General features: G+C 40.8%; 1 protein-coding gene across 1 annotated transcript in view; it reads right to left on the bottom strand.

The window, feature by feature from the left end:
* Positions 1 to 22,900, bottom strand: part of LOC6525948 (carbonic anhydrase-related protein 10) — a 50,401-nt gene extending 27,501 nt beyond the window's left edge. The window contains exons 1-2 of the mRNA XM_002101732.3: positions 22,521 to 22,900; positions 13,732 to 14,124 (exon numbers count right to left, since the gene is read on the bottom strand). Of these exons, the coding sequence (XP_002101768.1) occupies positions 13,732 to 13,789 (58 nt within the window). The 5' untranslated portion in view covers positions 13,790 to 14,124; positions 22,521 to 22,900. The remainder of the gene's footprint in view (positions 1 to 13,731; positions 14,125 to 22,520) is intronic.
* Positions 22,901 to 26,697: the final 3,797 nt, after the last annotated feature.

Raw genomic sequence — 26,697 nt, 5'->3', positions numbered from 1 at the left:
AGGCAAACAGAGGTGAAAAGATAACTCTCAATATATGGATAATGATGAAAATAAAACAAAAAATAATATTAAATATATATATAGTAACTATAAGTGTTTCTTTCTATATATTATATTTATAATTGTTATTTTCATAGCACCTAAATTACTGACTAAATTTTCGCAGTGCCCAAAAATAGCTGAACAACTGACTGACATTGCTTGTTTGCTTCCGAGAGCAGTAACTTGGCATCCTGCCGCCGCAGGACCTCCTCATTTTGCCCACCTTTCTTGCACTTAAACTTCGGCAAGAGTTTGTTGCTGCTGCTGTTACTCTGCTGGTGCACTCATTATTGTCAAGTTGCCTTTTACACATTCTACTCATTTGGGTTACACAGCTACACAACTACACAGCTACGCAGACACAGCCACACGGGGAAAAGGACAATGAAAATCCCCTGGAAAATGAAGCTTTTGCTGCTGCTACTGCTGCTGCTGCCTATGTACCTGCCTGCCTAAAAATGTTGTGCTGCATACTTGGGGGCGCCTGCATCCATAGATGTGCCCCGAATCTGTGGATATAGCAGTTACTCCCCAAAAAACGTTGCAGTCCCCAACTTGTGGTAGGTGGGAAAGGCACTCAAATTGCCAGTGCCAAATGGCCAAATGGCCAGCAAAAGAGCAAGCAGTGAAAAGTTAAGCGGGCTCATTTCTGGTGTCATTTTCCCAACGTCCCCACTTTCCCGGACTTTTAATGATGTTGCTCGACTGTCTCCGGCTTCACTTGCAGCTGCACCGCTGAGTGACCGGATAACCACAGCAGCAGTCGGGCGAAATCTATGGGGGGAGAAAGTAGCTGGAGAAAGTAGCAGCTAACCCTAGCGAAGAGCCTCTAGTTTCATTGCTCTCATTTTGGCGGACAGAAAGGAAAACTTACAGGAAAATTATTTGCATTAATATAAAAGTATTTTTGTAGTTACACAAGTAGTTATATTTTTTTAAACTTATACTTATAGAACTTAAAGAACTCTATAAAAAATCAAGTTTCTTTTTAATTTAAGCAATACACCTTAATTAAATAACAATAATAATATATGTACTACATCACGCCTTTGCTTACTAAATTCTCAGGAACAGAAACTGAGCGCTGGGCTCAACCAGAATTTTTGCAACATTTTTGCCCTGGTGCACTTTGGATAGCCGGAAACTCCGACGGACGGACAGTAAAACGAACGGACAAGCGGACAAGCGGACAGCGGAACGGACGGACACGGAGGGCAGCAGAGCAGCAGCCAAGTGACGGCGCAGTTAATTAGTCTAAGTGGAACTGGGTGCACAAACTTCAAGCACTCCCCACTCTCCATTGTTGCCCCCAATTGCTACTTTCACTAGCTGCTCTTCTGCTTTCTCCACCAGCTTCTCCACACCCACACCCCCACCCTTCACAGCACTTCTGTGTCCATTTTGTGAAGGCTCTCCTGAATTGGTGGCTGCTGCCAATTGCTGTTCACTTTTCGGCTGTTGCCATTTAAAATGGGCAGTGAGCGTGTTGCAGCTTCACATTTTTACAGGGTACGCAAATTCGTAAGTATGGATTGCAAAAATAATTGAAAAACAATATAGGCCGCTAAATAAAATGCAGGTTTTTAGAATATGTCAGAAACTCAAATTAATTTTGGGTGACCCTTCTACAACCTTTAAATACATTAGTTGAACCTAATAACTAAGGCATTTAAATACATAATATGCCGATCAAAGCAACTATGTTACGGACCCAGGAAAACAAGCATTCCAGGACATCTTCTCAACCAGCACTTATCCTTTATTATCCTCAACTCTGGTTCAGACACTGAAGCAGATTGAAGAAGGACTCTCGAGGGCTCGACCGCTGAAGGATCCAAGCTGGGTGTATTCATTTCTATGCTTTGGAGTCGCCTTGCAAGTGAGTGTTCACAAAGGCAAAGAAAATCCGCAAGATTTGAAATGAGCTCATAATGTTCGCTCTTAGATGTCTAACATTAAGTTTTTGGTGTTACAAAAATTATAAATTTATCAAAAAATATTATTTCCTATATTATTTCATATGTTTTAGGTTAGTTAGCGATATCACGTTGAACTCAAATTATTATTCACTTGCTGTGTGGGTATTCAAATTACATTTCACACACAGGCACCCACATGCCAACGCTTCGATTTAAGCTAATGTTTTCCGAATGAATTTTCACTTTGCACTGCAATCGGATTTTCCTTTCACCTTGAGGGGCCACTCATAATGCAGTTACCATTCATCCCTCACACCCAGAAACCAAAAATAAAACCGAATGTGAATAAACAGCGGGTGTGGAATGAATGAAAAAGGGGAACCTTGAATATCTCCCAACGGGAGACCCACAAACTGTTGGCCAAACATTTGCAATTCTTTCGAAATCATCATTACGCCAGGAACGGGGTGCTTAAATGGTTTAGGGCGGCAAGGGGTTAAGGGTGGTCTTTTGTGGTTGGGTGGTGTCGGTGGTTCAGTGGGTGGTGTCGGGTGGGTGGTGCAAAGTTTCCCGCAACGTCGTCGAAGAACACACATTCTTCATTAGCCGCGCGGCACATTTTTCTCCGAGGTTTTTTCCTGCGGCAAACGCTGCAAAGTATGCTACCATTTTCAAGGGCCTAAAGGGGCAACTGTATATGTGTGCATGTGCCCTTATGTGTGTGTGTGTGTGCGTGTGTTTGTGTGTACATGTGTTGGCCATGATAAATGAGCCATTGGCATTTATTTTCGTTTCAGTTTCACTTCGTTTGGTTTGCTGCCCAAGAAATCGATGTCTGCTGATTTTTCAGCCAGCCCACTGAAAATTACATTTCGCATTTTCCGAAAGAAAGAAGAAAAGGAAAACGTCTGCTGCTAGTTCATCTAAGCGCATACAGGTGGCGCTAATGTGGCCACAGCACCTTGAACACTCTTGATTTGTTGCCGAGCCAAAGGAAATTATGCCAATTTTTTGCTTGCCATTCCAACGGCGTGTGATTGTGTGTTTGGCCAAAGCCACGACCTTGTGGCTTAGTTATTTTGCACAAAGAGGGTTTGGGATCTGTATAAATAACCAACGAGTTGCTGCAAGTTTTGGCTCCCACGTTGTGGGAATTAAATTTGTGTTTAAAATTTGAGGTAAAAGTAAGGTTTCTCGAAGGCTATATGAAATATTTAAAAATAATTGTAAAATATGATTGCTATCTACAGTGTGCAATTTGAGTTCAGGGGATTCCTTAGCTTTTAATTTCGATTTATTTGGGGACTGTCTTGTCATCACTTTTTATGTGCATTTACAGCAGAATCGCCTTCGCAATCGGATTCAGAATCCAAGAATCAGAGGCACTGAAGACACTTGGAAATCAAATCGCATTGCTATTAAATTTGACCAGCCAAGCATATCTTGGCCAGGAGGCAAAAAATCGGGGGGGGAAAAAAAAAATAAAAACACTAAAAAGACTTGACCAAAGTGGCCAATGACGATGACGTTGGCACGTCCACACTCGGCCGAAGGAAAAGCCAAAGGGAAAAGCTGGGAGAACAAAATACCCAACCCTTTTTTTTCTTTTTTATTTCTTGTTGGTCAGTCGATGCTTCAATTTTACACATGTTTTGCATGCGAATCTCACCAAACAAACACGGAAACTTCTACAAATACTACAACATCTCGACTTCGTTCGTGCCGGAAGTTGGAAATTTTCTCAAGCAAATTTTTGGCATTTTTACAAAACGTACTTGGGCCAATTTTATTAGGCAGCCTTTCGCCAGTTTTCTTTCATTTTCTTTCATTTTCCTTCTTTTTTCATCCATTTTCTTCTGTCTTTTTTGGGGGCACACGCAAAGCAGCAACATCGTCAACGTGCAGTCGAAAAGTTGTAATTTTAATTTAGCCTCTAACTGCTTCAAAGACACACACACACATACACACACACGGAAAATGGGAAAATGGGAAAACGGGCGGCAGATTTGGAGGTCCAAGGCGTTGAAAAGCCACAAAGTTGCACGTTCGTCTGAGGGGCTGGAAAATGAGGAAAACTTTGACTCCTGCTCTCTCGTCACGCATGCCACTGCACCTGCAACTGTGTGTTGTGCTTGGTTTTGTTCGTTTTTTTTTTTGTCAAACGGCTACAGAATTAGGTAGCCCAAATTAAATAAACGAATTTCATTTGCATTTTGGTTTCGTTTATGCTCGCCCACCGGAGAAAATTAAATTCAAAGAATCCAATGGAAAATGCGGATGCACACAACGATAAGCCTTTGATAAGATGGTTTTACAACCTATGAAAAATATAGAAATGCAAACTTTTCAGGGCAAGAGTTCTTGGAAAATACTAAGATATCACCTTGCCAAGAATTGCGAAAGTAATCCAGAACTTAATTAATTTAGTTTATAAAAATAATAAATGTAGAGAAATCTAAGCGCTCTTTTTAAAAATCCTTTGCAGAGAATTGTGAGAAATAAACATAAAAAGGGCAAAATAGAACTGCTAATAAAAGCTGCAACAAATTTGGTCGAAAATCTGCTTGTTTACCCAATCAGGCAAGCTGGCCGAGAAAACCTGAACCTTTAACCGCTTTAAATATTTTAGAAATAGTTTTCTGCCGAATTTTCTTCAACACATTTTCGGCCAATCTGGAAAACCCACAGAGAGAGAGTGCAAACTTTGTTTTACTTGTGTGTGTGTGCTTTTACTGTTTTTTGTGTGTTTTTTCCGACTTCTTTCAATCGCCTGCCAATCTTAGTCAGTCGCCTTACCCCTGATTTTTCTTGCCCCTTTTTTTTCAGATTTTCCAAGCTTTTCCGCCCATCCCTCCGGCTGTCTGCTCAATAATTTGTTGGCTCTGGAAATCAAAGCGAGCCTCTGCTGATCCCCTTTGAGTGATTTGCTTGCCCGCCTCACGGACATTTGAAATGGAGCGCAGGAAAAGCAGTGGAAAAGCAAGGGGGGGGGGGGAAAGCGTCGACAGGTGAGGAAAAGCGAGTGAAACTCAGACGGCAATTAAGGGGCAAATCGTTTTTATTTCCACACACCACGAATAATTAATGGCCCGGCTGATGGCCATTTGGGCAGTACAGCGCACTGCTCACTTAATAATTGAATCGGTTAATAATGCAGCATAATGTTTCATAAATGATGGCCCTAACAAATCGTAATTGGCCAGCAACACTGCCAGCAGTGAGCAATAAGTTTAAGTTAAAATAGCATAAATACCAAATTCAAATGCAGCTGCAGCAAACATGAGTGCATGCATTTTTCACATCCACAATAAAATGGTATTAAATTTGAATTTTTTTTGTGTTGGTATTCTCTTAGGAATTTAGTCCACATTTTGAGCGAAATTTAAACTTATTCGTTTTGCTCAGATAATGTATCGTAAAAAATGTTGGTAAAGTACCAATTCATCGCACACACACACACACACACACTTGATAGTAAAATGTAATTTTTACTTTACTTTAATGTCCCCTGGCTTGTAGCACTAATTTTTCCGGTTAGTCTGCGGTTTTTCCAGCTCGCTTTGTTGCGAAATTTTTATGGCTGGCAGCCTTATTTAATGGTCAGTTTAAATGCTGACTCCATGACCAGTAGTCAGCCACATGCGCTGAAATTTGTCCCCTTTTACTTGACTTGACTTGGCTTCGCTTGGCACTCGTGTTTGACCTGCCAGGACTTTTCCACTCTCCAGCTTTCCCGCTCTGCATAGCTTTTCCCGCACCGCCACCGCTCCCTTTGTGTGCCATTGTGCCACTGTGCCGTGTCAAAGTCATACATTCCCCCACACACACATGGGATGCAAGTGCATTTGGATGGGGAAAACGGGGAGAAGGGCGCGCTGCCCATGGGCAAGGTCAAAAGGCCAACAGGCGGCGGGTGGTGGGCGAGGCCGATGTTGCTGCAGATGGACCGCCATGTGTGCGTGCGAGCGTATTGTCAGGTTAATCACTCGTTTTGTTGGCAATTACCGTTATGACCCCAACGAGAGAGAACAACAATAAAGTCGCAGTTTGGGCGGCGGTTGGAGTTGGAGTTAAAGTTGAAGTTGGAGTTGGAGGGGGGGGCGAAGTGTGGCAAAGTGTGGGCGGGGCAAAGCCACTTGACCTTTTGTTGTTGCCAGCGAATATCAATGAGTCCATTATGTATGAATGTCGATGATTATGGCCGCCTGACATGACACACTGGAAATGTGGAAATGTGGAAATGTGGGTGTATGGTGGAAATTCGGAAATTCCATAAGGGACGTCGATAAGGGAGGCCCCCAAATGACAGTTGACAGCTTTTGGCGTTTTGGCACTTTTCCTCCCTCTAAGGACTAAGGACTAAGGACGTAGGACGAAGGACCAAGGAGACGTCCTCGCCCGTTGACAATAACAGCATCAATTTGCCGCCACCTGTGCGGCTCATTCCCATTTCCCGTGGGAAAGCTTCGCGTGGGGAAAGGGGGGGGGGAGTGGAAAATCCAGGGCGGTAAGTGCGCCTGGCCCACATCATAAAATTTTAGCAGCACGCACTGGCGAGGTATCAATGTCAGCATGCCAGATTCCTTGTTCTATGCACAGTGGGGCAAACAGCTTGGTAATATAATTAAATTTTAAATAAATATTATAAATAAATATATTATTATATAAAATATTAAATATTTACTCAAAATAATATCATTATTGACATTCAAAATTACTTTATTATAATTATGTTTAAATATTAGATACATACTACTATATAGTTATTAGATACTCTTATTACAATACACTAATAGTAGACCACCAATTTGAATGGAGTTCACTTGGCTTCGTTCCACTGTACTATTACGACGGTGTTGTTTAGGGTCGTTAAACGACGAGGGGTTACTGTACAGGGGAGCCACTTCAGACTGTCTCTCACATTTTGTTATGATTATTGTTATGATTGTTGCTGCTGCTGTTTTTTTCTTTTTTTTTCAGCTGAAGTGCTTTTGTGAGCTTGACTGTGAGTTGAAAAATGTGTAGGCCGCTTTTAGGGTCACACACATACCCACACACACACACACACGTAGTAATGCCTAAAAACCCACACAAATCGACAGAGACACACACACGCATACAACAGGTGTCTTGGGCGAAATGTTATCAATGCCAAATTAAGCGTAAAATGCTGTCGCACTTTTAAAGGCAAATTAGCCCCGAAGCCCAAGGCAAAGGCCAAATGAGGCGTGAATAATGCTCATGTGTGTGTGTGTGTCTGTGTTCCATACATGCCATAGCTCACACATACACACACACACACACACACACACACACACACAAGTGCAGGATAATGGGGAGTTGGGAAAATTATTATGTCTGGCCGGGATCATTTATTAGCCAAGTTTTTCAATGCTCTTTCATTCCTCTGCACACTCTGCACCCTCCCCTCCCCTCCCCTCCCCTGCCATCGATGAGGCGTAAAAGAATTATGCAGGCTTCAGAGCCACGCCCCCGCACCTCCCCACAGCCATTGTTGCCATGCCATTGTTCCAGCCATTGGGAACAATTAAGCGAGCTTAGAACTCAACTGGAAACTCTCGGCCAGCAAACTGCCAACTGCCAACTGCCAATTGCAGCTGCCATTCAATAAAATTTAAACGTCAAAGCGGCATCGGGCCAATTATTTGTGACCGCACTGGACCCAAAACAGAAAGACAGCAAAATAACAAAAAAAAAAAAAAAAAAAAAAACCCCAGCGAAAATTCCGGGGCAGTGTGGGGTTAAAAAATAAGTAAAAAAAAAGAAAGAGTCGGGAATAAAAGCGCCAAGAAGAGAAAGAAAGAAGCGTCCTGGCGGTTCTTTGTCTCTGCGATTCCTTTGTTTCGGCACGAGAAGATGACGCTGGTTCCGCGGGGAAATGGGAAAAGCTATAGGAAAAACTGGGCAAAAGGGGAGTGAAGGCCCCGGCGAAATGGCGGAGAAAAGCCCAAGGGGGAAGAGTTGGAAAAGCTACAGAGAGCTGGGGCATTGTGCAAATTAAAACTGCACTTGATTATTTCTCCTGCTAATTTTCATTGTTCAAGCCGAATAAAAAAAGAAAAGAAATGCCAAATGATGAAGAAAGCAAAGGAATGAGTAAAACTCCATTCAAGAAAAGTCCGTCCACAAAAATGCCCTTGCTGGAAATGTGCTCACATAACTAATGTGCTAAGTGCGTGAGGTGATCGTGGTTTATAGAATGATATTCTTGATCATAATTATTAAATTATGTAAATTTAGATTTATAGATCAAGTAACTGGCAGGTTGGGAAGAATTCTGCTAACAGTCAGTATCTAAAATTGACAGTATACAATGGCTACAATGAATTATTCTGATGTTTCAATAGCTCGAAAACAAAAAGGCGAAATGCCATCCGTGGACAACAACTGGCAGTTGGTTTTCATTAGCGCGCAAGGCGTGGCAACTTTAGCGATTTGTGGACCTCGAAGTGGAAGGAGTGAGAGGTCAGAGGTCAGAGCTCAGAGGAGAGGGGCCAGGGGTTCGTCTTGAAGGGTTGTTTTCTCTTTCAATTCTGGCCACAAATTGGAAGCAAAATGCCAACGATGAGGCTGATGATGATGACCGACAGGCCAAGCGACAGTAACAACAGAAGCAGAAAAACAACGACTTTTCGGCAACAATGAAACAAAAGGAGAAAAAAAACGGCAAAAAGAGGGGGTGTGGTCCCGCGGGGGCGTGGCGGAGTCGGAAAAGTCGGAAGGAAGGAAGATCGAAAGACAGCAGAAACAGATTGAAATCAGTTTGAAAACAAGCGAAGCGGAAAAATGCATGACCCGCTTGGACTTCGACCGAGGCCAAAAACCGGATGAGAGGACAAAGGGGGGGAGGTGGGTTGGTGCGAGGGGGTGGCTGGGTGTCACCAAATGGTGGCAAAGGGGATGGCAGAGGGGATGGCGACGAGGTTCAACAGTTCAGCAGTTGGCCATGGTTAAGTGCTGGAAATTATGTTATGCTCGTCGGCCATTGTTTTATGTCTCCATTCGAGGATTATTGGCCATGCATGAGAGGTCACCAACCACCCACTCAACCAGCACCACCACATTCACCCCCTCCCCCTCCCCCTCCCCATCACCGTCGCAGCTCTCCCTGATTAACTTAATAAATAAACAATTTCAAAAGTGAAGAGAAATATCTGGACATTGTTTGGGCAGCAATTGAATTGCCACAACGAGAAAATTGTTTGGAACTCCTACAGCACTTACAAAAAAAAACAAAAAAGTTGAAAGATAAAGCCCACGAAAGAGCAATGCACACAACGAGAAAATATTTCATATATGCAATCAGTGCGTATACGTAATTTGTGTAATTAAATGTGACTTAAGCCGATTAATTTATGTGCGTAAAAAGTTGCTATAAAACATTTCAAGCCAATTACAATCTAAAAACAAACAAGACATGTAAATATTGTTTTTAGTTGTCAACACGGCGGCTACGTAATATTGCGTATATTACGTATGAAGTATGTTACATAAATTGCATAAATAATATGCAACAATAACTATAATGTTTTTGGAGATAGTTTTCATAACGTTTCCCACCGTGTACAACATTTCGCAATCATATTTCCATCTGCTATTTTGAAGTCTGCTCAGCACACACACAAACACTCGCAAACAGCAAATCAAAACGATTTTCAAATGCAACACACACCCACACCCACACACACTAAAAAATCAGGAAAATCCGAAGTAAGGCCAAAAAACAGGAACCACTGGCTGGGAGAGAATAACAAACAAGCAACAACAAGTATAACAATGCGAAAATAAGTGAAGAAAAAGTATAATTTCCATTTCAAATTGAATTTTCATTTGCACAAAAGCAGAATGGAGATGAAAAAGAAGCAGCACCATTCACACACATATATAGCACACACATACATAAGTCCGTATATATACCTACATATATAGTAGATATATGTATGTATATAGTATGTGGCGGAGGAGCTTACCATGCACAGATAAGGAGCAGAGCTGGCTAAATATTGGGCAAAAGCGAAAATCAATGTCCTGACGCGGCCAGTTTAATGTTTTTGGGATTACAGCCTGCCGGCGGTCGAGCATACAAGCCCCACAGCCACCCACCGATTTTCCCATTTTCCGAAAAACCAACCTCTCTCAGACACACTCACACTCACACACACACGCACACATATACGTTGAGAACAGCGTATATGTTTCGACGTGCAGCAACTTAATTTAGCATTAACACACACACACACACAGAGAAACAAATACACAGACAGAGGTAGCAATGCTGTTGCTGTTGTTGTTCTTATTTTAGCCATTGCACAGCAGCTAACAAACTTTGGAGCCTACCCCCATTTCTCCCCCACCCCCCTCCGAATGACCGAAGATCCATTCCCCTGCTTGCTACGTGCCACATTACGTAGCCGACTGGTGAGCCAGACTCCCAAAAATGTGCAAAAATTTATAGGACTACAGAATAAGCCAAACAAAAAAAAAGAGCAGGTAAGCTGCACTAAAAGAAGCAACTATTTTGTGTTTCTTATATTTATAGTCAAGCGGCAATAAGTTATAGTTAGCAAGGGCGGCATTGAGTCATAACCTTCTAGGCAATACCAAAGCACTTTAGGGTTAAGAAGGGCTCGATAGCCACTTAAAAACTGCTAGCAGATGAAGTAAGCTTCTTAAAAATATGGAAATTCGACAAACAAAGCTGGCACTTGGAGCAATTGCTTTGATTTTTGATTAATAAATATTAATAAATATTTTTAAAATAGTAAGAGTAAGATATAAGATTAAAGAAAAGAACTTCATAAGAACTTGTAATTCTATACCCAAGTGTAGCATCAAAATAATAAAATTACAATTGATGGTCGAAATAATAATTTGATTGTTTTGATAGCAAAATTCTAAGCAGCGCCTTACACTGCCGTAACGCACTGTTTTGGGGGCATTTAACTTTTGGCTGGCAGTTGCTTGCCACTTTGGAATTTTGTTTATTTCCGACACGAACCGACAGCGGCAGCTGCGACCCAAGCAAAAATCATTTTAGAAATTGTTCCTTCAATTTCGCGTTCGCCATTTGATTTTCGCGGCAAATCAGCAGGGACGTCGCTAAAAGGGGCTGCAGTTTAGTGTAATGCCCAATAAAAAGGGGTATTATTTAGATGCATCGCGCTGAGAGCGAATTAATTTATTAAGCCTTGAGGAGATGGAGAGCATCCAACTGCAGGAGATTCCATCTCCTGCTGCCCGTCTGGCTGCACTCTTTTGATTTCCCACACGTGCCAGGGGAGGTGAGGAGGTGAGATCATGGGTTAAGCTACCAACCTTTTGCAAGGAGCGGAGGAGCGGGGAGTGGGGAGCGGGATGCGGGGAAGGGCCAGCGGCAGGTTGCAAGCTGCAGGTGCAACTGTCCCAACGCTCACGGCTGATTTATCGTCCATGAAATTTATGTTTAGTTTAATCGAATGGGGCAAACAAAAATTGTGCAGAGAGCGGCCTGCTTATCGCTGGCCAGCCGAGTACGCCCAGCCGCCCAACCGCCCAACCGCCCATCCGCCCATCCGCCCACCGCCCCCTTTTGGCCACCTGCAACAGCCCCACCCACCCCCCCCCCCCCTTTCACCCGCAAGGATGGAAAAGTTTACTTAAGCACAGGAGGTGCTGCAAAATTAAGCAGCAGCAGGAACCACTCAACTCAAAGTCGGATGGTTTGGCTGTTCGGGGGGGGCTGTGGAGGGAGGGGGGGGTTTATTTTTTAGGGGGCTGGCTGGGCTTAAGGGTCTCTCGCCACCCCCACCCCCTTTTTATTTCCACAAGCCGACGCCGCTGCCGCTCCGCTCTTCCTCTTCTCCTCGAGCGTTTACTGCTGCAACTCGCAGACGCAACTATTGCAAAATTTCAACGTGAATTTATTGCATGAACATTTCTTTTTCCCTCCTGTTTTTTGCATTTTTTTTTCGTCTTCCTCATCTTCGTGATATTTTCGTTTTTCCCATATATATACATATATATATACTTATAGTAGTATATATAGTTTTTTTTTTTTTGGCTCTATGCTTTTTCAACGTGCTGAATTTTCGTGCGGCCGACGGCTATATAGTTGTCTATATATTGCACGAGTATGAAATGCAGTGCACCTATACAGTTGTATTATATATATGCAATTGTATAAATGTATGTACATATGTATGTATGTATGTATGGGCCTTAAAGTCGACTCATAGTTATGGCGGCCTCTGGAAGTAAATATTTAGCAGCTGCAACTTTTATGAGTGTCGGTTGAGAGTCTGTAGGTCATAGCCAATGGTTTAAGTTCTAAATCACCTTTTCAGCAGACAGAGAGCTATATTTATCCTAAATTTGGCTGAGAAATCACCAAGCTGTCTGAATATATATCTTCTTCCTGAGGAGTTTTACAATTGTTCTGCTCACTTTAATTTATGATTTGGCCAAAGCCTAAATGTCATTTTTACTATTTCTACAGACCAATAGCCATTCATTTGATTTCAAATTTGATCAAATTTAAAATGGAATGTGATTCTTTTTTGGTTCGCGATGCGGTTAAAACTTTTACGCATTTGCATCTATCGATTTGAGTTTCCAAATGCAAATGAAGATGCCCACTGATTTCCTCTTGCAACTTGGCCTAAGTAGCCTCGATTAATGTGCAAACTTTTTGGGCCACTTGCATCCGCTTCTGGTAATTTGGGAGCTGGACTGGCTTCTCCGAATCTTAGCCGCAATTTATTTATTTATTCTGTTGCTCATTATCTGTGCCAAGGGGACTGAGGTACTGAGCCACTGAGCCACTGAGGCACTGAGGGTTTTGGGCCACCGCTTCGCAATTAATGTTAAATTTACGATGACAGATCTGTGGCATTGATAAGACAGCAGGCGGCGGCACTCCCAGACCACAGAAACTAGCCTCAAATGCACAGGAAGCTTATCGGAGGACGTGACTGCAAGTTGATGCACTGCAGAAAAAAGTGTGGACCCAGGACAACGCTACAAACAATAACAACAAATCATGTATCGAACTTTTAGATAAATTAAATATAAAACAGCATTACTTTAGATAAATGAAATATAAAACAGCATTACTTTAGATAAATGAAATATAAAACAGCATTACTTTAGATAAATAAAATATAAAAAAGCATTACTTTAGATAAATGAAATATAAAACAGCATTACTTTAAATAAATAAAATATAAAACAGCATTACTTTAGATAAATAAAATATATAACAGCATTACTTTATAATCCTACAACTTCTATGGTCGGGAAAATTTTACTTTTAAAGTCATACTTTTACACATAAGCCCTGTGTAAGGTGTATGTTTCAATTTTTGCACTATTTTCTTCGAGTGCATTAATGTTGTTATTGCTGCTGCTCATGCCGATGTTCTACTTGTTGTTTTCCCAACTTGCTGTGTTGCAAGTTATGCAAGCTCGTGTCAGGTTGATGTGGAAAATTTGCATATCGCATATCGTTGACACGGTTGACACTGACCCCAAAGGGGCGTGGCAGCTGGGCGGATGGCATGATGGTAGATGGCAGGTGGATGGATGGTAGAATGTTTGGAATGGGTACGAATTATTCAATTTTTGACTAGATCAAAGCGGATGCGCTGACAGCGGGCAAATATTAACCAAATGGCAGGGTACATGTCACGCTGCAGCTACGAGACTGAAGACTGAGAACTGAGAAGTGAGGGGTGAGGGGTAAGGGGTGAGAACTGAGGAGTGTTGGACTCACCTTGCATCCGGGCCAAAAGCAGGAGCAGCGTACAGCAGAGGGCCTGCAGCAGCTCCATATTTCATCAGCACTGAGTTATGCCAGTTGCGCCAGCGACAAGGCGACTCCGGCGAAACTTGGCCCGTAACTTACTGCCACTGTCAGTGGCACTTCTTCTCCACCTCACCTCACCTCGCCGCACCGCAACTTGCTTCGCCTTGCCTCCTCTCGCCTGCTTAACGTTCGTTTTTCCGCTTTTCCGCGCTTTTCCGCTGCTCTACTCCACTCCAGTCCAGTGCAGTGCAATCCGCTCTGCTTCAGTCTGCAGTGCACGGCGCCCACTGCTCCTTCGATCGCCGAACAATATGCAACTTAAAAGGCAAACGGCATTCTGCGTAATTGCACGGCCAAGTACTGCAAAGAAAGCCAGAAGAGCGATGGAAAATGAGTGAACGGTGCCTAGATTGCGGGTAGGAACTTAAATTAATTAGAACAACATGGCCACGAGCAGTTTCGAGTGGTGTCTGAACTAAGCGAGTACCCTGTAAAGGGCCTTATTTAAAAATACATGTAATATGCAAATGGACGATGTACTCATTGTCTTGTTTTATTTACTTACGAGCTTATACATATTATTGTATGTTTTAATTAAAATATTTCCCACTTTCATCAGAACTATCAACTTTTTGGGGGCAGGGTATGCGGCAGGACTTGTATTGGCCATTAAATGGCGCAGGATGCAAGGTGCGGGGTCTAGTCCTTCGGGGGCATTACGTCAGAGATGGAATGCACTCGCTGCAAATGTTATTAACAAACACAATGCCGTAAATACACGACTCACACACACACACGCATGAGTGAGTGGGGTGATAGATGGTGGGTGGTGTGGCAGCAAGGACACGGCAAACAACAAGCAGAACAACAATGGCTTCAATGGCCACGGCTGAGTGACCTTTCTGGTCGTCAAGTAATCGCATTCGCAACGGTAGCAGTGGCAGCAACTTCGCATTTTTATGCCAGCAAACGTCAGCCATAAACATTTTTATAACGCTGCAAGGCGGCGACGACGGGCGGAAAAATGCGGAATAGTGGGCGTGGCCGGTGGCCGGTGGCCGATGGATGGTGGGGCAGCAAGGAAATCGCATAAACCACAAGCAAAATGAATTGTGTTTTCACTTTTTGTAATTAGCCTGCACTAAAGTGCTTGAAAGAGAGCGAGTGAGTGAGATAGAAATGCCAATGGTCATAGTATCGCAACTCAGAACTCCGAACTCCTAGCTGCAAACTTCGAAGTTCCTCAGCGTACGGATCTAAATCATGATAAATACACACGGCTGGGCGGTGGAAAGTACGGAAAATTACGGAAAAGTACGGAAAAGTATGGCAAAGTACGCTGCCCCTAGAAACTTGGTTAGGGGTAAAAACTTTACAGCAGCTGCTAATCGAAATGGGAAAAGGTGAGGACTGCAATCGATCAGCGATTCAGGATTTCCGTATAACAAACTGCGATTTCCCAAAGAGCTCGCGGAACAACAAAAGAACTTCTTCAGATTGCAATCCGATTTTATATTCATAGCAAACGAAAGTAAAACATCATGGATATTAATATTAAACTATTTAAATATAAACAGTGGTTTTCTAAGGCTATCTGAATAGTGAAAAACTATTAAGAAATAATGAAAATTTATTTTACTGATTTTTTATTCAAAAATGTTCAGTTTTTAACCATAATTGTTTGAATATTAAATGCCATATATCGCTGACTTTGTATTTCAATTCTCTATCGAACTGTGTTCAAAAATGGTAATTCTATTTTTTGACCAATTTTCTTGACAATATTAATGATGTACAATTACAAAATACATATGTAAATATGGAGCCAAATGAATTTTCCTAAATCCTTCAAAAAGTGATGTTATGTTTAGCATTGGTAATTAACTGTTTAAAGTTGGCATTTCAAATGCTGTAACACCATTTGCAGCCCTGTCATGATGAAAAACTTTTTAGAAAATATATCATAGCCATTGAATGAACCAAAAACTTTTTCCCACATTCCGGAACAGCACCCAGCATTGCAGTTAATTTGAAAATGTCGGTTAGTTTTATTAACATGTGCTTAACTTGTGCAGCTTCCTGCAAGTGTAATAAGCAGGCACTTTAATTAAGCTCAGACTGCCGGCAGAAGTAGAAACATTTTCGGAAACCTCAAAATTCGGTCGGCTTGAAGTTGCTCCATGATAGAGTCGAAAGTGAACTTGAAACTATACTGGCATCGGAATTATTTACTCGAAAAGTCCACTTTTGGACGGCGGAAAAAACATGGGCAACAAGTACTCTTTGTACTCGTTTTTTTTTTTTGGTTATTTTTTGTTTTTTTTTTTTGTTTCATTTTGTTTGGCGAATTGAGCCATTTGGAGTCCGAGTTCGTAGTGCTTGTGCCATTCTAAATGTCCGCCTTTAAGTTATTTGTATTCAAAATATTCATTTCGTGCTAGCCACGTTCCACAGAGCCGTTGCGACAATTTGTAAACTAGGCCTGAATAAAACATGAAAATGGAAAACAACGGGAAAACGGGACAACGGCAGCGGGAAAACGGCAGCGGGACATGTGACCGCTCTTTCGCCCGGACAAAACTGCACGGTTACATAAACAGGATAATAAGGCACTTAACATGCACTCGTCGCTGTTGGCCAACACACACACACACACTCTCTCACACACACACACACACACAAACACACATTGAGAGGCAGAGCCACAGAACACACATAAAGAGGCAAAAGACCACATAGACATGGCTGGAAAAACCTCGAGCAGCAAATGGCGAATGTTGAATGCCAGGAATGCCGGCATGGCTTCGTTGTAGGCGTAACAATAAGGCGACCAGCCAGTCCAACAACTCCAAACAGGACCTCCACTTATGTCAGAGCAAATCAAGCGTTACACCCCCCCCGCTCCCCGCTCCCCGCTCCCCGCCCCTGTTTTGACCGGGCCTTTAGACGTTTCTGCCTTAATTTACGTCATGTCACGGACGTAATTGAAATTTACCCCAGCTGTGCGAAGTTTGCGTATGGGCACCAAGTTAATCAAAGATCGAAGCTAATGAAGCCATTGTCCGAAATTAAATAATTCAATAATTTCAATTTTAATAACGAGTGTTAAATAAATCACTCAAACTTGGCAAAATAATACACCCATATTGAATTATAAAGATATCCTGTCTCTAACACCTGCACACTATTTATTCAATAATAATGCTACCTTTAAATAAGCAAAAATAATTACAGAAAATATCGCATCAAACGAATCAAGGAAAGTGGAAAACAAATATTTTCAGAAACCAATTTTGTAAATTTGTTATGTATGGGCAAATAAATAAAAATGTTTTCGTTGTGCATACATATTAGAAATAAAATAAAAATGGACAACGATCGAAATTCATAAAGTGCAACGAAAACAAATTAAAACTAAAGGTCTTTATTGAACAACTTTGCGTTGAAACTAGTTTGTCAGATTGTCCATTTTTCACCAAAACAACACAAAATAGAACAAAACAAAACAAAACAAAACACTCTGCATTCCATTTGATCCGGCTCTTACGATAAGTGAAATTCATTTGGCCAACTATTGCTGTACGATTTGGCACACCAAAAACGAGTAGGCCAAAAATTAAACTGCACTTCTCAATTAACTTTTTGTGCAACAAAAAAGTAACTCGAAGACACACGAAGACGCACAACGCACAACAATGGCAACAGATTATGCAATTTGAATGCAGACTTATCTAGCATTTCAGGCATTTGTCGCACAGTTTACACATTTTATTTGAATTTTAATAAGTTGCTTTTATGTCAGAGAAACGAATTTAAAATCCCCCAGAATTAAAGCACAATCGAGCTGCATTTATTCCATAAATAATTGAGATGTTTTCCGAAGTTGCCGACTTAAATGTATCGCTCTTTTTGGGGCTTTAAGTCTACGCCGCATATGTACGAATATATTATTTTAACAGAGCTATATTATATATTTTTATACATATATATATGTGACAATAAAAACGATGTGAATTTGACATTCTTCTTTGCCTCAAATGATTGGGCAAATGGCAGACGCCACGATGAAAGCCCTGAATTATTGAAAACATTTAATTTCGGATTACTGACAATTGGGCTTAACTTGTAAATGAAACTTAATCCCCAGGGATATCTGCATGTGTCCGATTAGCCGCAGGACGCAGGACGCAGGACACAGGACGCAGGTCCTTCGAACTCCAAACGGGGAGGACACAAATCATTCGCAGGCCATTGGATCCTTAATTTGCTTTAAATAAATTTTATTGGCATTGCCATGCAGCTGGGCAGCTGAGCAGCTGCAGAATCTCCAGAACCATTTTTCCCCGCAACTAAATGACATTTATTGTCAGCTTGGCAAAAGGTTGGCAAAAATTGGCGGTGCAGGATGCTGGGCATTTGCGGGGGGTGGGGTGGAGAGGGGCGGTGCGGGGCGTTACGTTAACCGAAAATGTCTTTTCATATTTTTCATGCACAATTTCAGCCTTGTATGCATTGCATTTTCATTTTCATCCGCCTGCAGTCGCTGCATTTATACGTGTATCCATATAAATATATATATATATATATATATTTTACTTTTGCATATTTATTTATTGACCAGGTCCACACAGCCATTCCATACCATTCCATTCCATAGCAAACCATCCCATTCCAGTTTCATTTGCGGCCCGCGAAGAAGAATATTGCAATGGCTGACAAATTTATTTCGTTTGCCGCCGGCGATTTTTCTTTCCCCCCCACCTGCCCCCTGCCCACTGCCCACTCTTGGGTTTTTCCGATCCCCACTTGCCCACAAAACCCAGTGGAAAATCCAACCCCTGCCGCCGCCACACCGCCAGCTTTTGTTCTTTTCATTTTCACAATGTGTCGGGCCCTGCCATGCATATTAAAATGTTCAAAAAACACACACACACAACACACACACTACACACACACACAACACACACACACACACACACAACACACACACACAACATACACACACACACTGTGAAACCACCTCTCGCTGGCCATTTACTGTTGCATATTCATTATTGAAAAGTTTTTCTGTCCCCGCCGCCTACAACTCATAATAAAAATGATAAGCAAATGTTTTAAAATCTACTATATATGTATATATATATAAATGTATTTGATATACATATATATAGTTGTATATATATATATGCATTACACTGGCTATGCATGCCGATTTCCTTAAGGGATCAAATAATTCCATTGCATTTCATTTCATTCATTTCATTTCATTTATTTGTTCGCCCGCACCGCACGCAATTATTTCAGTTTGGAATCAATTTATTTGCAAATAAGTCGACCAGAAGAACATTGTCCGCAAGAACGGCCTCAAGAGATCGTACTATTAGTTGCAAATTGAGATTACAATGCTATATGGCAAATAAATTGTTCATTTCTTTTTTTTTTTCGTTTTTTTTTTTTTGCTGAGCCCAAAAGCAAACTATTATATTGAAGTGCCTTGTTTCTTGGATAGTTTTGTGAATACTTGCTTGGGGATTAATTACGATTATACCTATTGTTCTTAGAGATTATTTACATAAATATTTATGTGCTTGCTTCGCAAATAATTTAGAGATTTAATTATTTTCGAAGAGTATTTTCATTGAATTTGTATAGTTACGAGAGTATAATTTGTACGCGAAATTTCGCAGTAAATCTGCAGTTAAACTTTTAAAACTGAATCCTTTACTCCTACAGTTTTTCCCAGGATTTTTCGCAACTAATTACATTTTCCGACGGCAGCCTTAGAACTTCGCTTTCCGGCCAAGTTGAGCCAACTAGTTTGTTGGCTTCGCTTCAACTTACTTTTTGGGCCATTTTACGCTGGATTTAGCACTTGGCCACAGATCGCCCAGATGATGTACTACTATAAAATGCGGCAACCTTAACTGCCTGGCCGCAACAGAAATCAGTTGTAAAACTAAGCTAAATATTCTGAGAGTAAATATAAAAAAAAGCAAATAAATATACACCCATATCGCACATGGCGTGTGCGTTACGAGCTTTTTTGGCGTAACAGTTGCGTGAAGCATTACGGGAAATTCCTGGCGATACGTAAACCTAAACGACTGCTAATTGAAATATTAACACCTAAACGGACGAAATAACGATGACGACGAGGATGTCACCACAAAACCCTCCAGTGCCCGTGCGTGTGTGTGTGTGTGTGTGAGTGTGTGTGAGTGGGTGTATGAGAGTGTGTGCAATTAAACGAAATGCGCATAACAATTGGCCAACCACGATATGCGACCTCAAAAACATAAACAACCGCAAACGTTGCGTCATGAACACGCAAATGGCCAAAAAGAGCGAACAAAAGGGCCGAAGGGTAAAAAAGGTGGCATTTAGCCATTTTACCATTTTACCATTTTACCATTTAACCATTTTGCGTTGGAAGTACATTTGTAATACAGCTCGAAATTATCACAGCAGGTCAAAATTTCAAATCGAAAGCACTCCAGTTGCCAGTTGTTCAAATAAATTTGATCCCTCCTGCGGCTGCAGAATTTAATTTGTTAAATGGCAATTTTAGTTGAAATTTTCAATCAAGCACCATTCCTACAAAAATATTTCTTTTATAAACATTAAATCTCTATGTAAACACAAAAAAACAAACGCAATAAATACAAATAATGCTTTAGCTTAGTTAAAAACGGCGAATATATTGTATTGATAATTATAAAGTTTATTTCATTAATAATATATCGAATAATTTTATAATTCACACAATGTTTTGAATGGATCAATTTTATACACGCTTTTCAATATTTTCTATTTACACGCATTTCAATTAGGTTAATAAAATTGTATTCTAATTAATAAAAAGGTTATCAGGTTAAATTGAATAATTTCGTTTATAAATCAAATGCAAAAAAGGTAAACCTTCACTTGACCCCAAATTGACAAAATAACTCACACAGAAAGCCAATGAAAATTTCGAAGGCATATTTGCTCTGGCAAAAATCAGAGTTTGACCGCAAAATGTAAATCCTATGAAAACGGACATCTCACAGCCATTAACTTTCTCGAAAAACTACAAATAAACTCTGAAATAAATGGCAGCCAAGTGCTGTTGTGCCGAGGAGCTCAGTGAGCACAAAGGACTCTAAGCCTGTGTCGATGCAGGATTCGTTTGCTCCTGGTGAATGCAACTTGATTGGCAACTCCAGCGACAGACAATAGCTCCATTTCGACGGTGGTATGATGGTAGTAGAAAGTGGAAAGTAGGAAGCCGTGCAGTGAGTTCTACATGCGAATGTAGCGCGGCAAAATTGTTATGAAAATTCTTTTTATTAATTTCGTTTTGATTTCGTTTGGCTATATTCGGAGTGTGAGCGTCATGGAAAACATGGAAAAAATCCCAAAATAAATTGCCAGCTTGATTTTATTGTCGGCAGACTGATGATGTTGATGGCGACGCTGTTCGGCGAAATTGTTGGCAAATATTTGTGCAAATTTTTTTGTTGCTTCTTTTTGTTTTGCTCTTGTACCAAAATTGCTCCGTGTGTGTATGCGTGTGTGAGGAAAACGAAACGGTTGTTTGCTCAAAAATTGGCCATTTGATTGATGAAAATTTGATGGAATATATTTGCCATAAATATTCGCATGAAGAGCACTCCACCCCCGCCGCTATTCATTGATTACAATGGCGGCGAGCCAACTAATCCGCGTCAATAAAACCATTACGATGGCCATTATCGGAAGTTGCGACCCTGCCGCTTATCATAATCACTCGTAATTAAAGCACTCATTTATATTTTATAATAATTAAATTAAGCCTCAAGTGTGGGCGCTTATCAAGATGCATTTGTCTGATTTCGGCTAATCGAATTGAAATGGCAAATAAACACGACTCTTAAGTAGTAACTGCGATTACAAACGATTATGTTATAAAAAGATAAGCTGTATATGTAATAAATTGAAACTAAATTTACTGAATTTATTACACTTTTTGAAATAATCTTCAAGATTAAGCTAACATTTCTTATAATACGCATTTATTAAAAATTATGAGCCATGTGCAAGTACCGCAAATAAATCGAATTTTCTTCTAATTCTAATAATTTTTAAATCACGTGTTGGTTTTATTATTAAAGTTTATTAAACCAACAAAATCTGCATAAATAGTTGACATGCCAGCACAGAGGAAAGCAAACACTTCAAACATTCACTTCACATCAAACAAACACTCTGGGCAGCGGAAATCTTGGATTTGAATTCTAGTTTTCTCGAGCTGAGAAAATGGCGGAGTTTGTGGGGGTGAAGCTGCACATCCGTTTCCGGCCACTCGAAGTTTCCCATTTAAAATGCAATCGAGAAACGATTAGTCAACAAACGTTTGGCTTTGTCTTCGATTTCCTGCCATTGGCAAAATCGCTATAGACTACATATGTACATATATATGTATGTATTTATATATATTTACATATGTATGTTACGGGAGCTGAAAAGTGGGCGTTAAGTTGGCTAATGAAAATTACCAGGCAACGCTGCAAACGCATGTGAGTTTGTTTTGCCTGCTTGATTATAATGAGCACAAATTACGTTGATTTCGTGTCTTTTTGGGTTCGCTTTGATTCGGTTGCGGTTGCAATTTGTTTTTGACACAAGCCCCCGCTTTTTCTGTGTGTGTTTCTGTGTTTCTGTGTTTGTGTGTGTGCATGAGTTTGTGTTTTTGTGGGCCCTCTCATTAGTTGGTCGAGGAATTTCATTGGCTTTACCTTTTAATTTGATTAATTCAGCCAAACGACTTGCCCTTTTCCTTCGGCTTATTCTGTATTTACTTTCTATTTTGTTTTAATGCCGGCACGCAACAAAAACAACAAAAATCATTAATAAATCGCTTGAATTGGTAGTTTGGATTTTTCTCTATTTTTGTTTGTGTTTTCTGACTCAGGCAGCACTTGAGACCTTATTCAATTCGATTCGATTCGTTTCGCTTCGATTGCTGACTGCACTTTGCAATAAGTGTATTTTTTCCGCGCTACGCGAAAGTCAGCGAGTCCTTTCACAAAAGTTTTGACAAAATTCGGGTAGCAGGACCAAAGACGAGTGACTACCGCACGTGTTGACGCTTCAAACAAAACTGTTGCGCGGCTGAAGAAGACGCCACAACAAAGTCGAATCCTTGCCAGCACTTGGCAGGCGGCCCTCGGCTCCGATGGCCACGGTGGCAGCCGAAGGACCCTTCGGCTGGCAATCGGATCCTTCAGGACTGCCGTTGGCTGTGGAACAGTCCGGCGGCCCTTGCTATCGCTTCCTGTTTACAAAACTGGCCATCGGCGCCTGCGCCCCTTTCTCAATTTCCTGGCCGACGGCCAGCCGAATGGCCGAAAGGACTCGAGCCGAATGAAAACGATTTGCCAGCCGGAGACGAAAGTACGAGTGCTCATCCACCTCGTGGTGGATTTCAGTTAGCCGGCGTTGAAGAGAGTTTGTTTACGTTTTGTGTTTACATTCCAGGCGAAACTGGAAACACGTGGCTGCTGCCATGGAAAAAAAGGACCAACAGAAAAGGACGAAGGATGGGGTTACGGCAGCAGTTCAATCCAGGAGTTCGTTGAATCGCAGCGTCGTTAGACGGAAATGGAATGTTGGCAAGTGCCATTGAAGAGCTGATTTTATTGACTGGCAGCCGAAAAGCGAGTTTCAAAACAGAGGATTAAATTCTAAGGATTCACCAGAAATGGCTTTCGCCGAATATCCTTAAATTCGAAATACGTTCAACAACTTACTCGGTGACTTATTTAATGACAAATTAAGCATTGCAAAAATATAGATAGAACTACTTTTTGTTTAAGGACAAATGCATAGTTTAAATATGTTTAATAAATGTTACTTTGTTATGCATGTTTTGTTTAATAGATGTTATTTTGTTATGCATGTTTTGTTTAATAGATGTTATTTCGTTATGAATGTTTTGTTTAATAGATGTTATTTTGTTATGAATGTTTTGTTTAATAGATGTTATTTTGTTATGAATGTTTTGTTTAATAGATGTTATTTTGTTATGAATGTTTTGTTTAATAGATGTTATTTTGTTATGAATGTTTTGTTTAATAGATGTTAATTTGTTGTTAATTTGTTATGAATGTTTTGTTTAATAGATGTTACTTTGCTATGAATGTTTTGTTTAATAGATGTTATTTTGTTATGAATGTTTTGTTTAATAGATGTTATTTTGTTATGAATGTTTTGTTTAATAGATGTTATTTTGTTATAGATGTTTTGTTTAATAGATGATATTTTGTTATAAATATTTTGAGAACTGAAAAACAACTATTTCGTAACTAAAGTCTGATGTAAATACATTTGCATTGTTAATGCAACAAAATCATACCTCTAAACTTTTACATAAAATCTGAGCCCCATTAAACTCACACCACGACAGTTTAAGACTTGTTTGAACATTTTTTCGCAGCTCCTTCCGTATCCGGAAAATGCAAAAGTATCTGGCAGATGCAGCCTCAGTCCAAAGTCCTGCTGCCCAGGCTTAGACTCCTGAGTTCTGGAGTCCAGGTCCAGAGTCTAGAGTTCTGAGTCTCGGCTTCCGTTCTGCCTGCATTTGGTGCGCATTTTTCCATCTGATTTGACATTTGTGCTAGGTAAACACAAGAATGCCAGCAACTTTTAATAAGACCAAGTAAGTGGACGGTTTGGGGGAGGTGTCGAGTGGTGTGCCGACTGCCGAGCGCCGAGATTCTGGCCAGTCTTGGCCAGAAACGCTTTTAACTTGCCACACTCTATGTGCGTCTGTGTGTGTGTGTGAGTGTTTGTTCGTGTGCCCCTGTTGGCTCTTTTGAGCAATTTAGTTTGCTGCCATTTGCCACAAGTGAAATTCGCTTTTTTGGGCCGCCACGGCGTATGCGTCATGTGTTTGCACTCCACTTGCTCTCTGTGGCGTAGGATGAGTTCTGAAGAACTTCCTCCTCCACCCCCTCCATTCCCACCGTACAAAGTGCTACATAAACCGAACTCAACTGAGCTAAACCAAAAACTGAACCAAAACGAACCGAACAGAACTAAAGTGAACTGAACTGAACTGAACTGGTCTAACTAGCTGGCCATCGAATGTTTGTTTGTTTGCGCAATTTTAATTAAATTTTTAGCATTGCTCGTGTTTTGTTTGGCACGAAAATTAAAGCAAATTAATTGGCGCCCAATAATAGAGAAATCAAGTAAAATGTTTGCCAGTCGGTAAGTAATTTTAATTAATTTCCCGCGCCCCTTTCAGCCCGGCCAAAAGCTAAAATTGCAATTGCAATCAATGCGAAATCAAGTCAAAAGCCCAATCAAGTTGTTTCAATAGTGGGGCAATGGGTGGTGAATAGTTGGGTGGTTCAGTGGTTGAAAGTGTTGCAGGTGCTGGGCCCCATGAAGAAATGGTGCGGAAAAGAAAGTACCCTGTAGTTTTAAATTGATGAATACAAAGTAAGCAATCAATCAGCGATTAAAACAAAATATGATATAAACAACTTGTTATAAATATATTTATCTGTTTAATTAGTTAGATGGGAATATTAATATATACAAACTGCCTCACTGTGCCAGCATACCCCGGCTACCCTGGCAAGTGGCACACGTGAGACAGGAAACGGCCTTCAGCCCCACATGTCCAAAAGTTCTTTATTACCTTCGTAGCTGGATTATTAAAATTTCATCGAATTACGTGCGAATAATACGAAAGTGCCTCGGCACTCCATATGTATGTATGTACATCTCCCTCTCTTTATCTACCATACCGCTTTTCTATTTTCCTCCTCGCTGCCAGTCAGCGTACAATTAAGTTTAGCAGCCAAGTGGAAAACTAAGACAAACCCCCCCACATATCGGTGAGCAAAACTTATCAATTTTTTATTGCATTCCCGTGCCGCATTAAGTTCGCTCAAGGTTGCACTTTTCCCTGCCGTGGCAAAGAAAAAAAATAAAGAAAAAAGGAAGAAAATTAATAAAAACCAGCCACAAAAATACATGTCGAAATAGCTACATAGAGATGAAGCGAATGTAGAAAGCTATGGCATTTCTGCAGCTTCTACGATGATGATGCTGATGATGATGAGTGGGCTGCCCCACAATAAAGCAAAACTTTTTTGATTACTTTATGCTAACGGCAGCTGCGTCGCGTTCACATTTAGTTTTTGGCTTTGGCCACAAAGTAATTGCAGGGCCACAGCACTAAAAAAAAAAAAAATTAAGAGTGGATAGCCAAGCAAGTGGGGCTTGGGAAATGACCAACCAACCGACAGATGTCTGTACATGGTCTGCCATGCGGCGACTTTTGGAGCCATACAGCCACATATTGAGGGAGTTATGAAACTGGGTAGCGAAAAATTGCATTTGATTTTGGGGATGCCAAATGGAGCCCAGTAATACCCTGTACGGCGGAAAATGCAAGCTAAAATTGAAGTTTCAATATTAAAAAAATTATACTAATTATATATACATAAACTAATTATAATACTATAATATATATAAAAAAGATTATATTTAAAATATTACAACGAATTCTTAAGAAAGGGTATTCACATACGCTAAAAAATCTCCAAAAATATTTGGCTCATCCTTATACTCCTCAACCATTTTTATAGGGTATTCAGCTAGTCGCAATGAATGTGCGGCAAATGTAATTAAGCGAATGACGCTTGAAATGCGCGAGCTTGACCGCTCATAAAACTTTGACAATGCCGACCAGCAACGCCTTCTTCCGGGGAAGCCCCTTTCGCCCTTTTCCTTCCTTCACGGTTTTTCCGCCCCAGTGAATGACCGCTTTATTAGCCAAGTGACATTTGAATCCTGGCTAACAGAGATAAAAAAAACGATGGGAAGTGATAAAAAAGTGGCCTACAAGTATATGCATTACTCATACGACAAAAATTACATTTACGAAGAGCCAGCAGA

This window comes from Drosophila yakuba, chromosome X (genome assembly GCF_016746365.2).
Source record: "Drosophila yakuba strain Tai18E2 chromosome X, Prin_Dyak_Tai18E2_2.1, whole genome shotgun sequence".
Lineage (NCBI taxonomy): Eukaryota > Metazoa > Arthropoda > Insecta > Diptera > Drosophilidae > Drosophila > Drosophila yakuba.
Note: the sequence above shows the minus strand (reverse complement) of the source record. Positions and strands in the feature narration are given on the sequence as shown.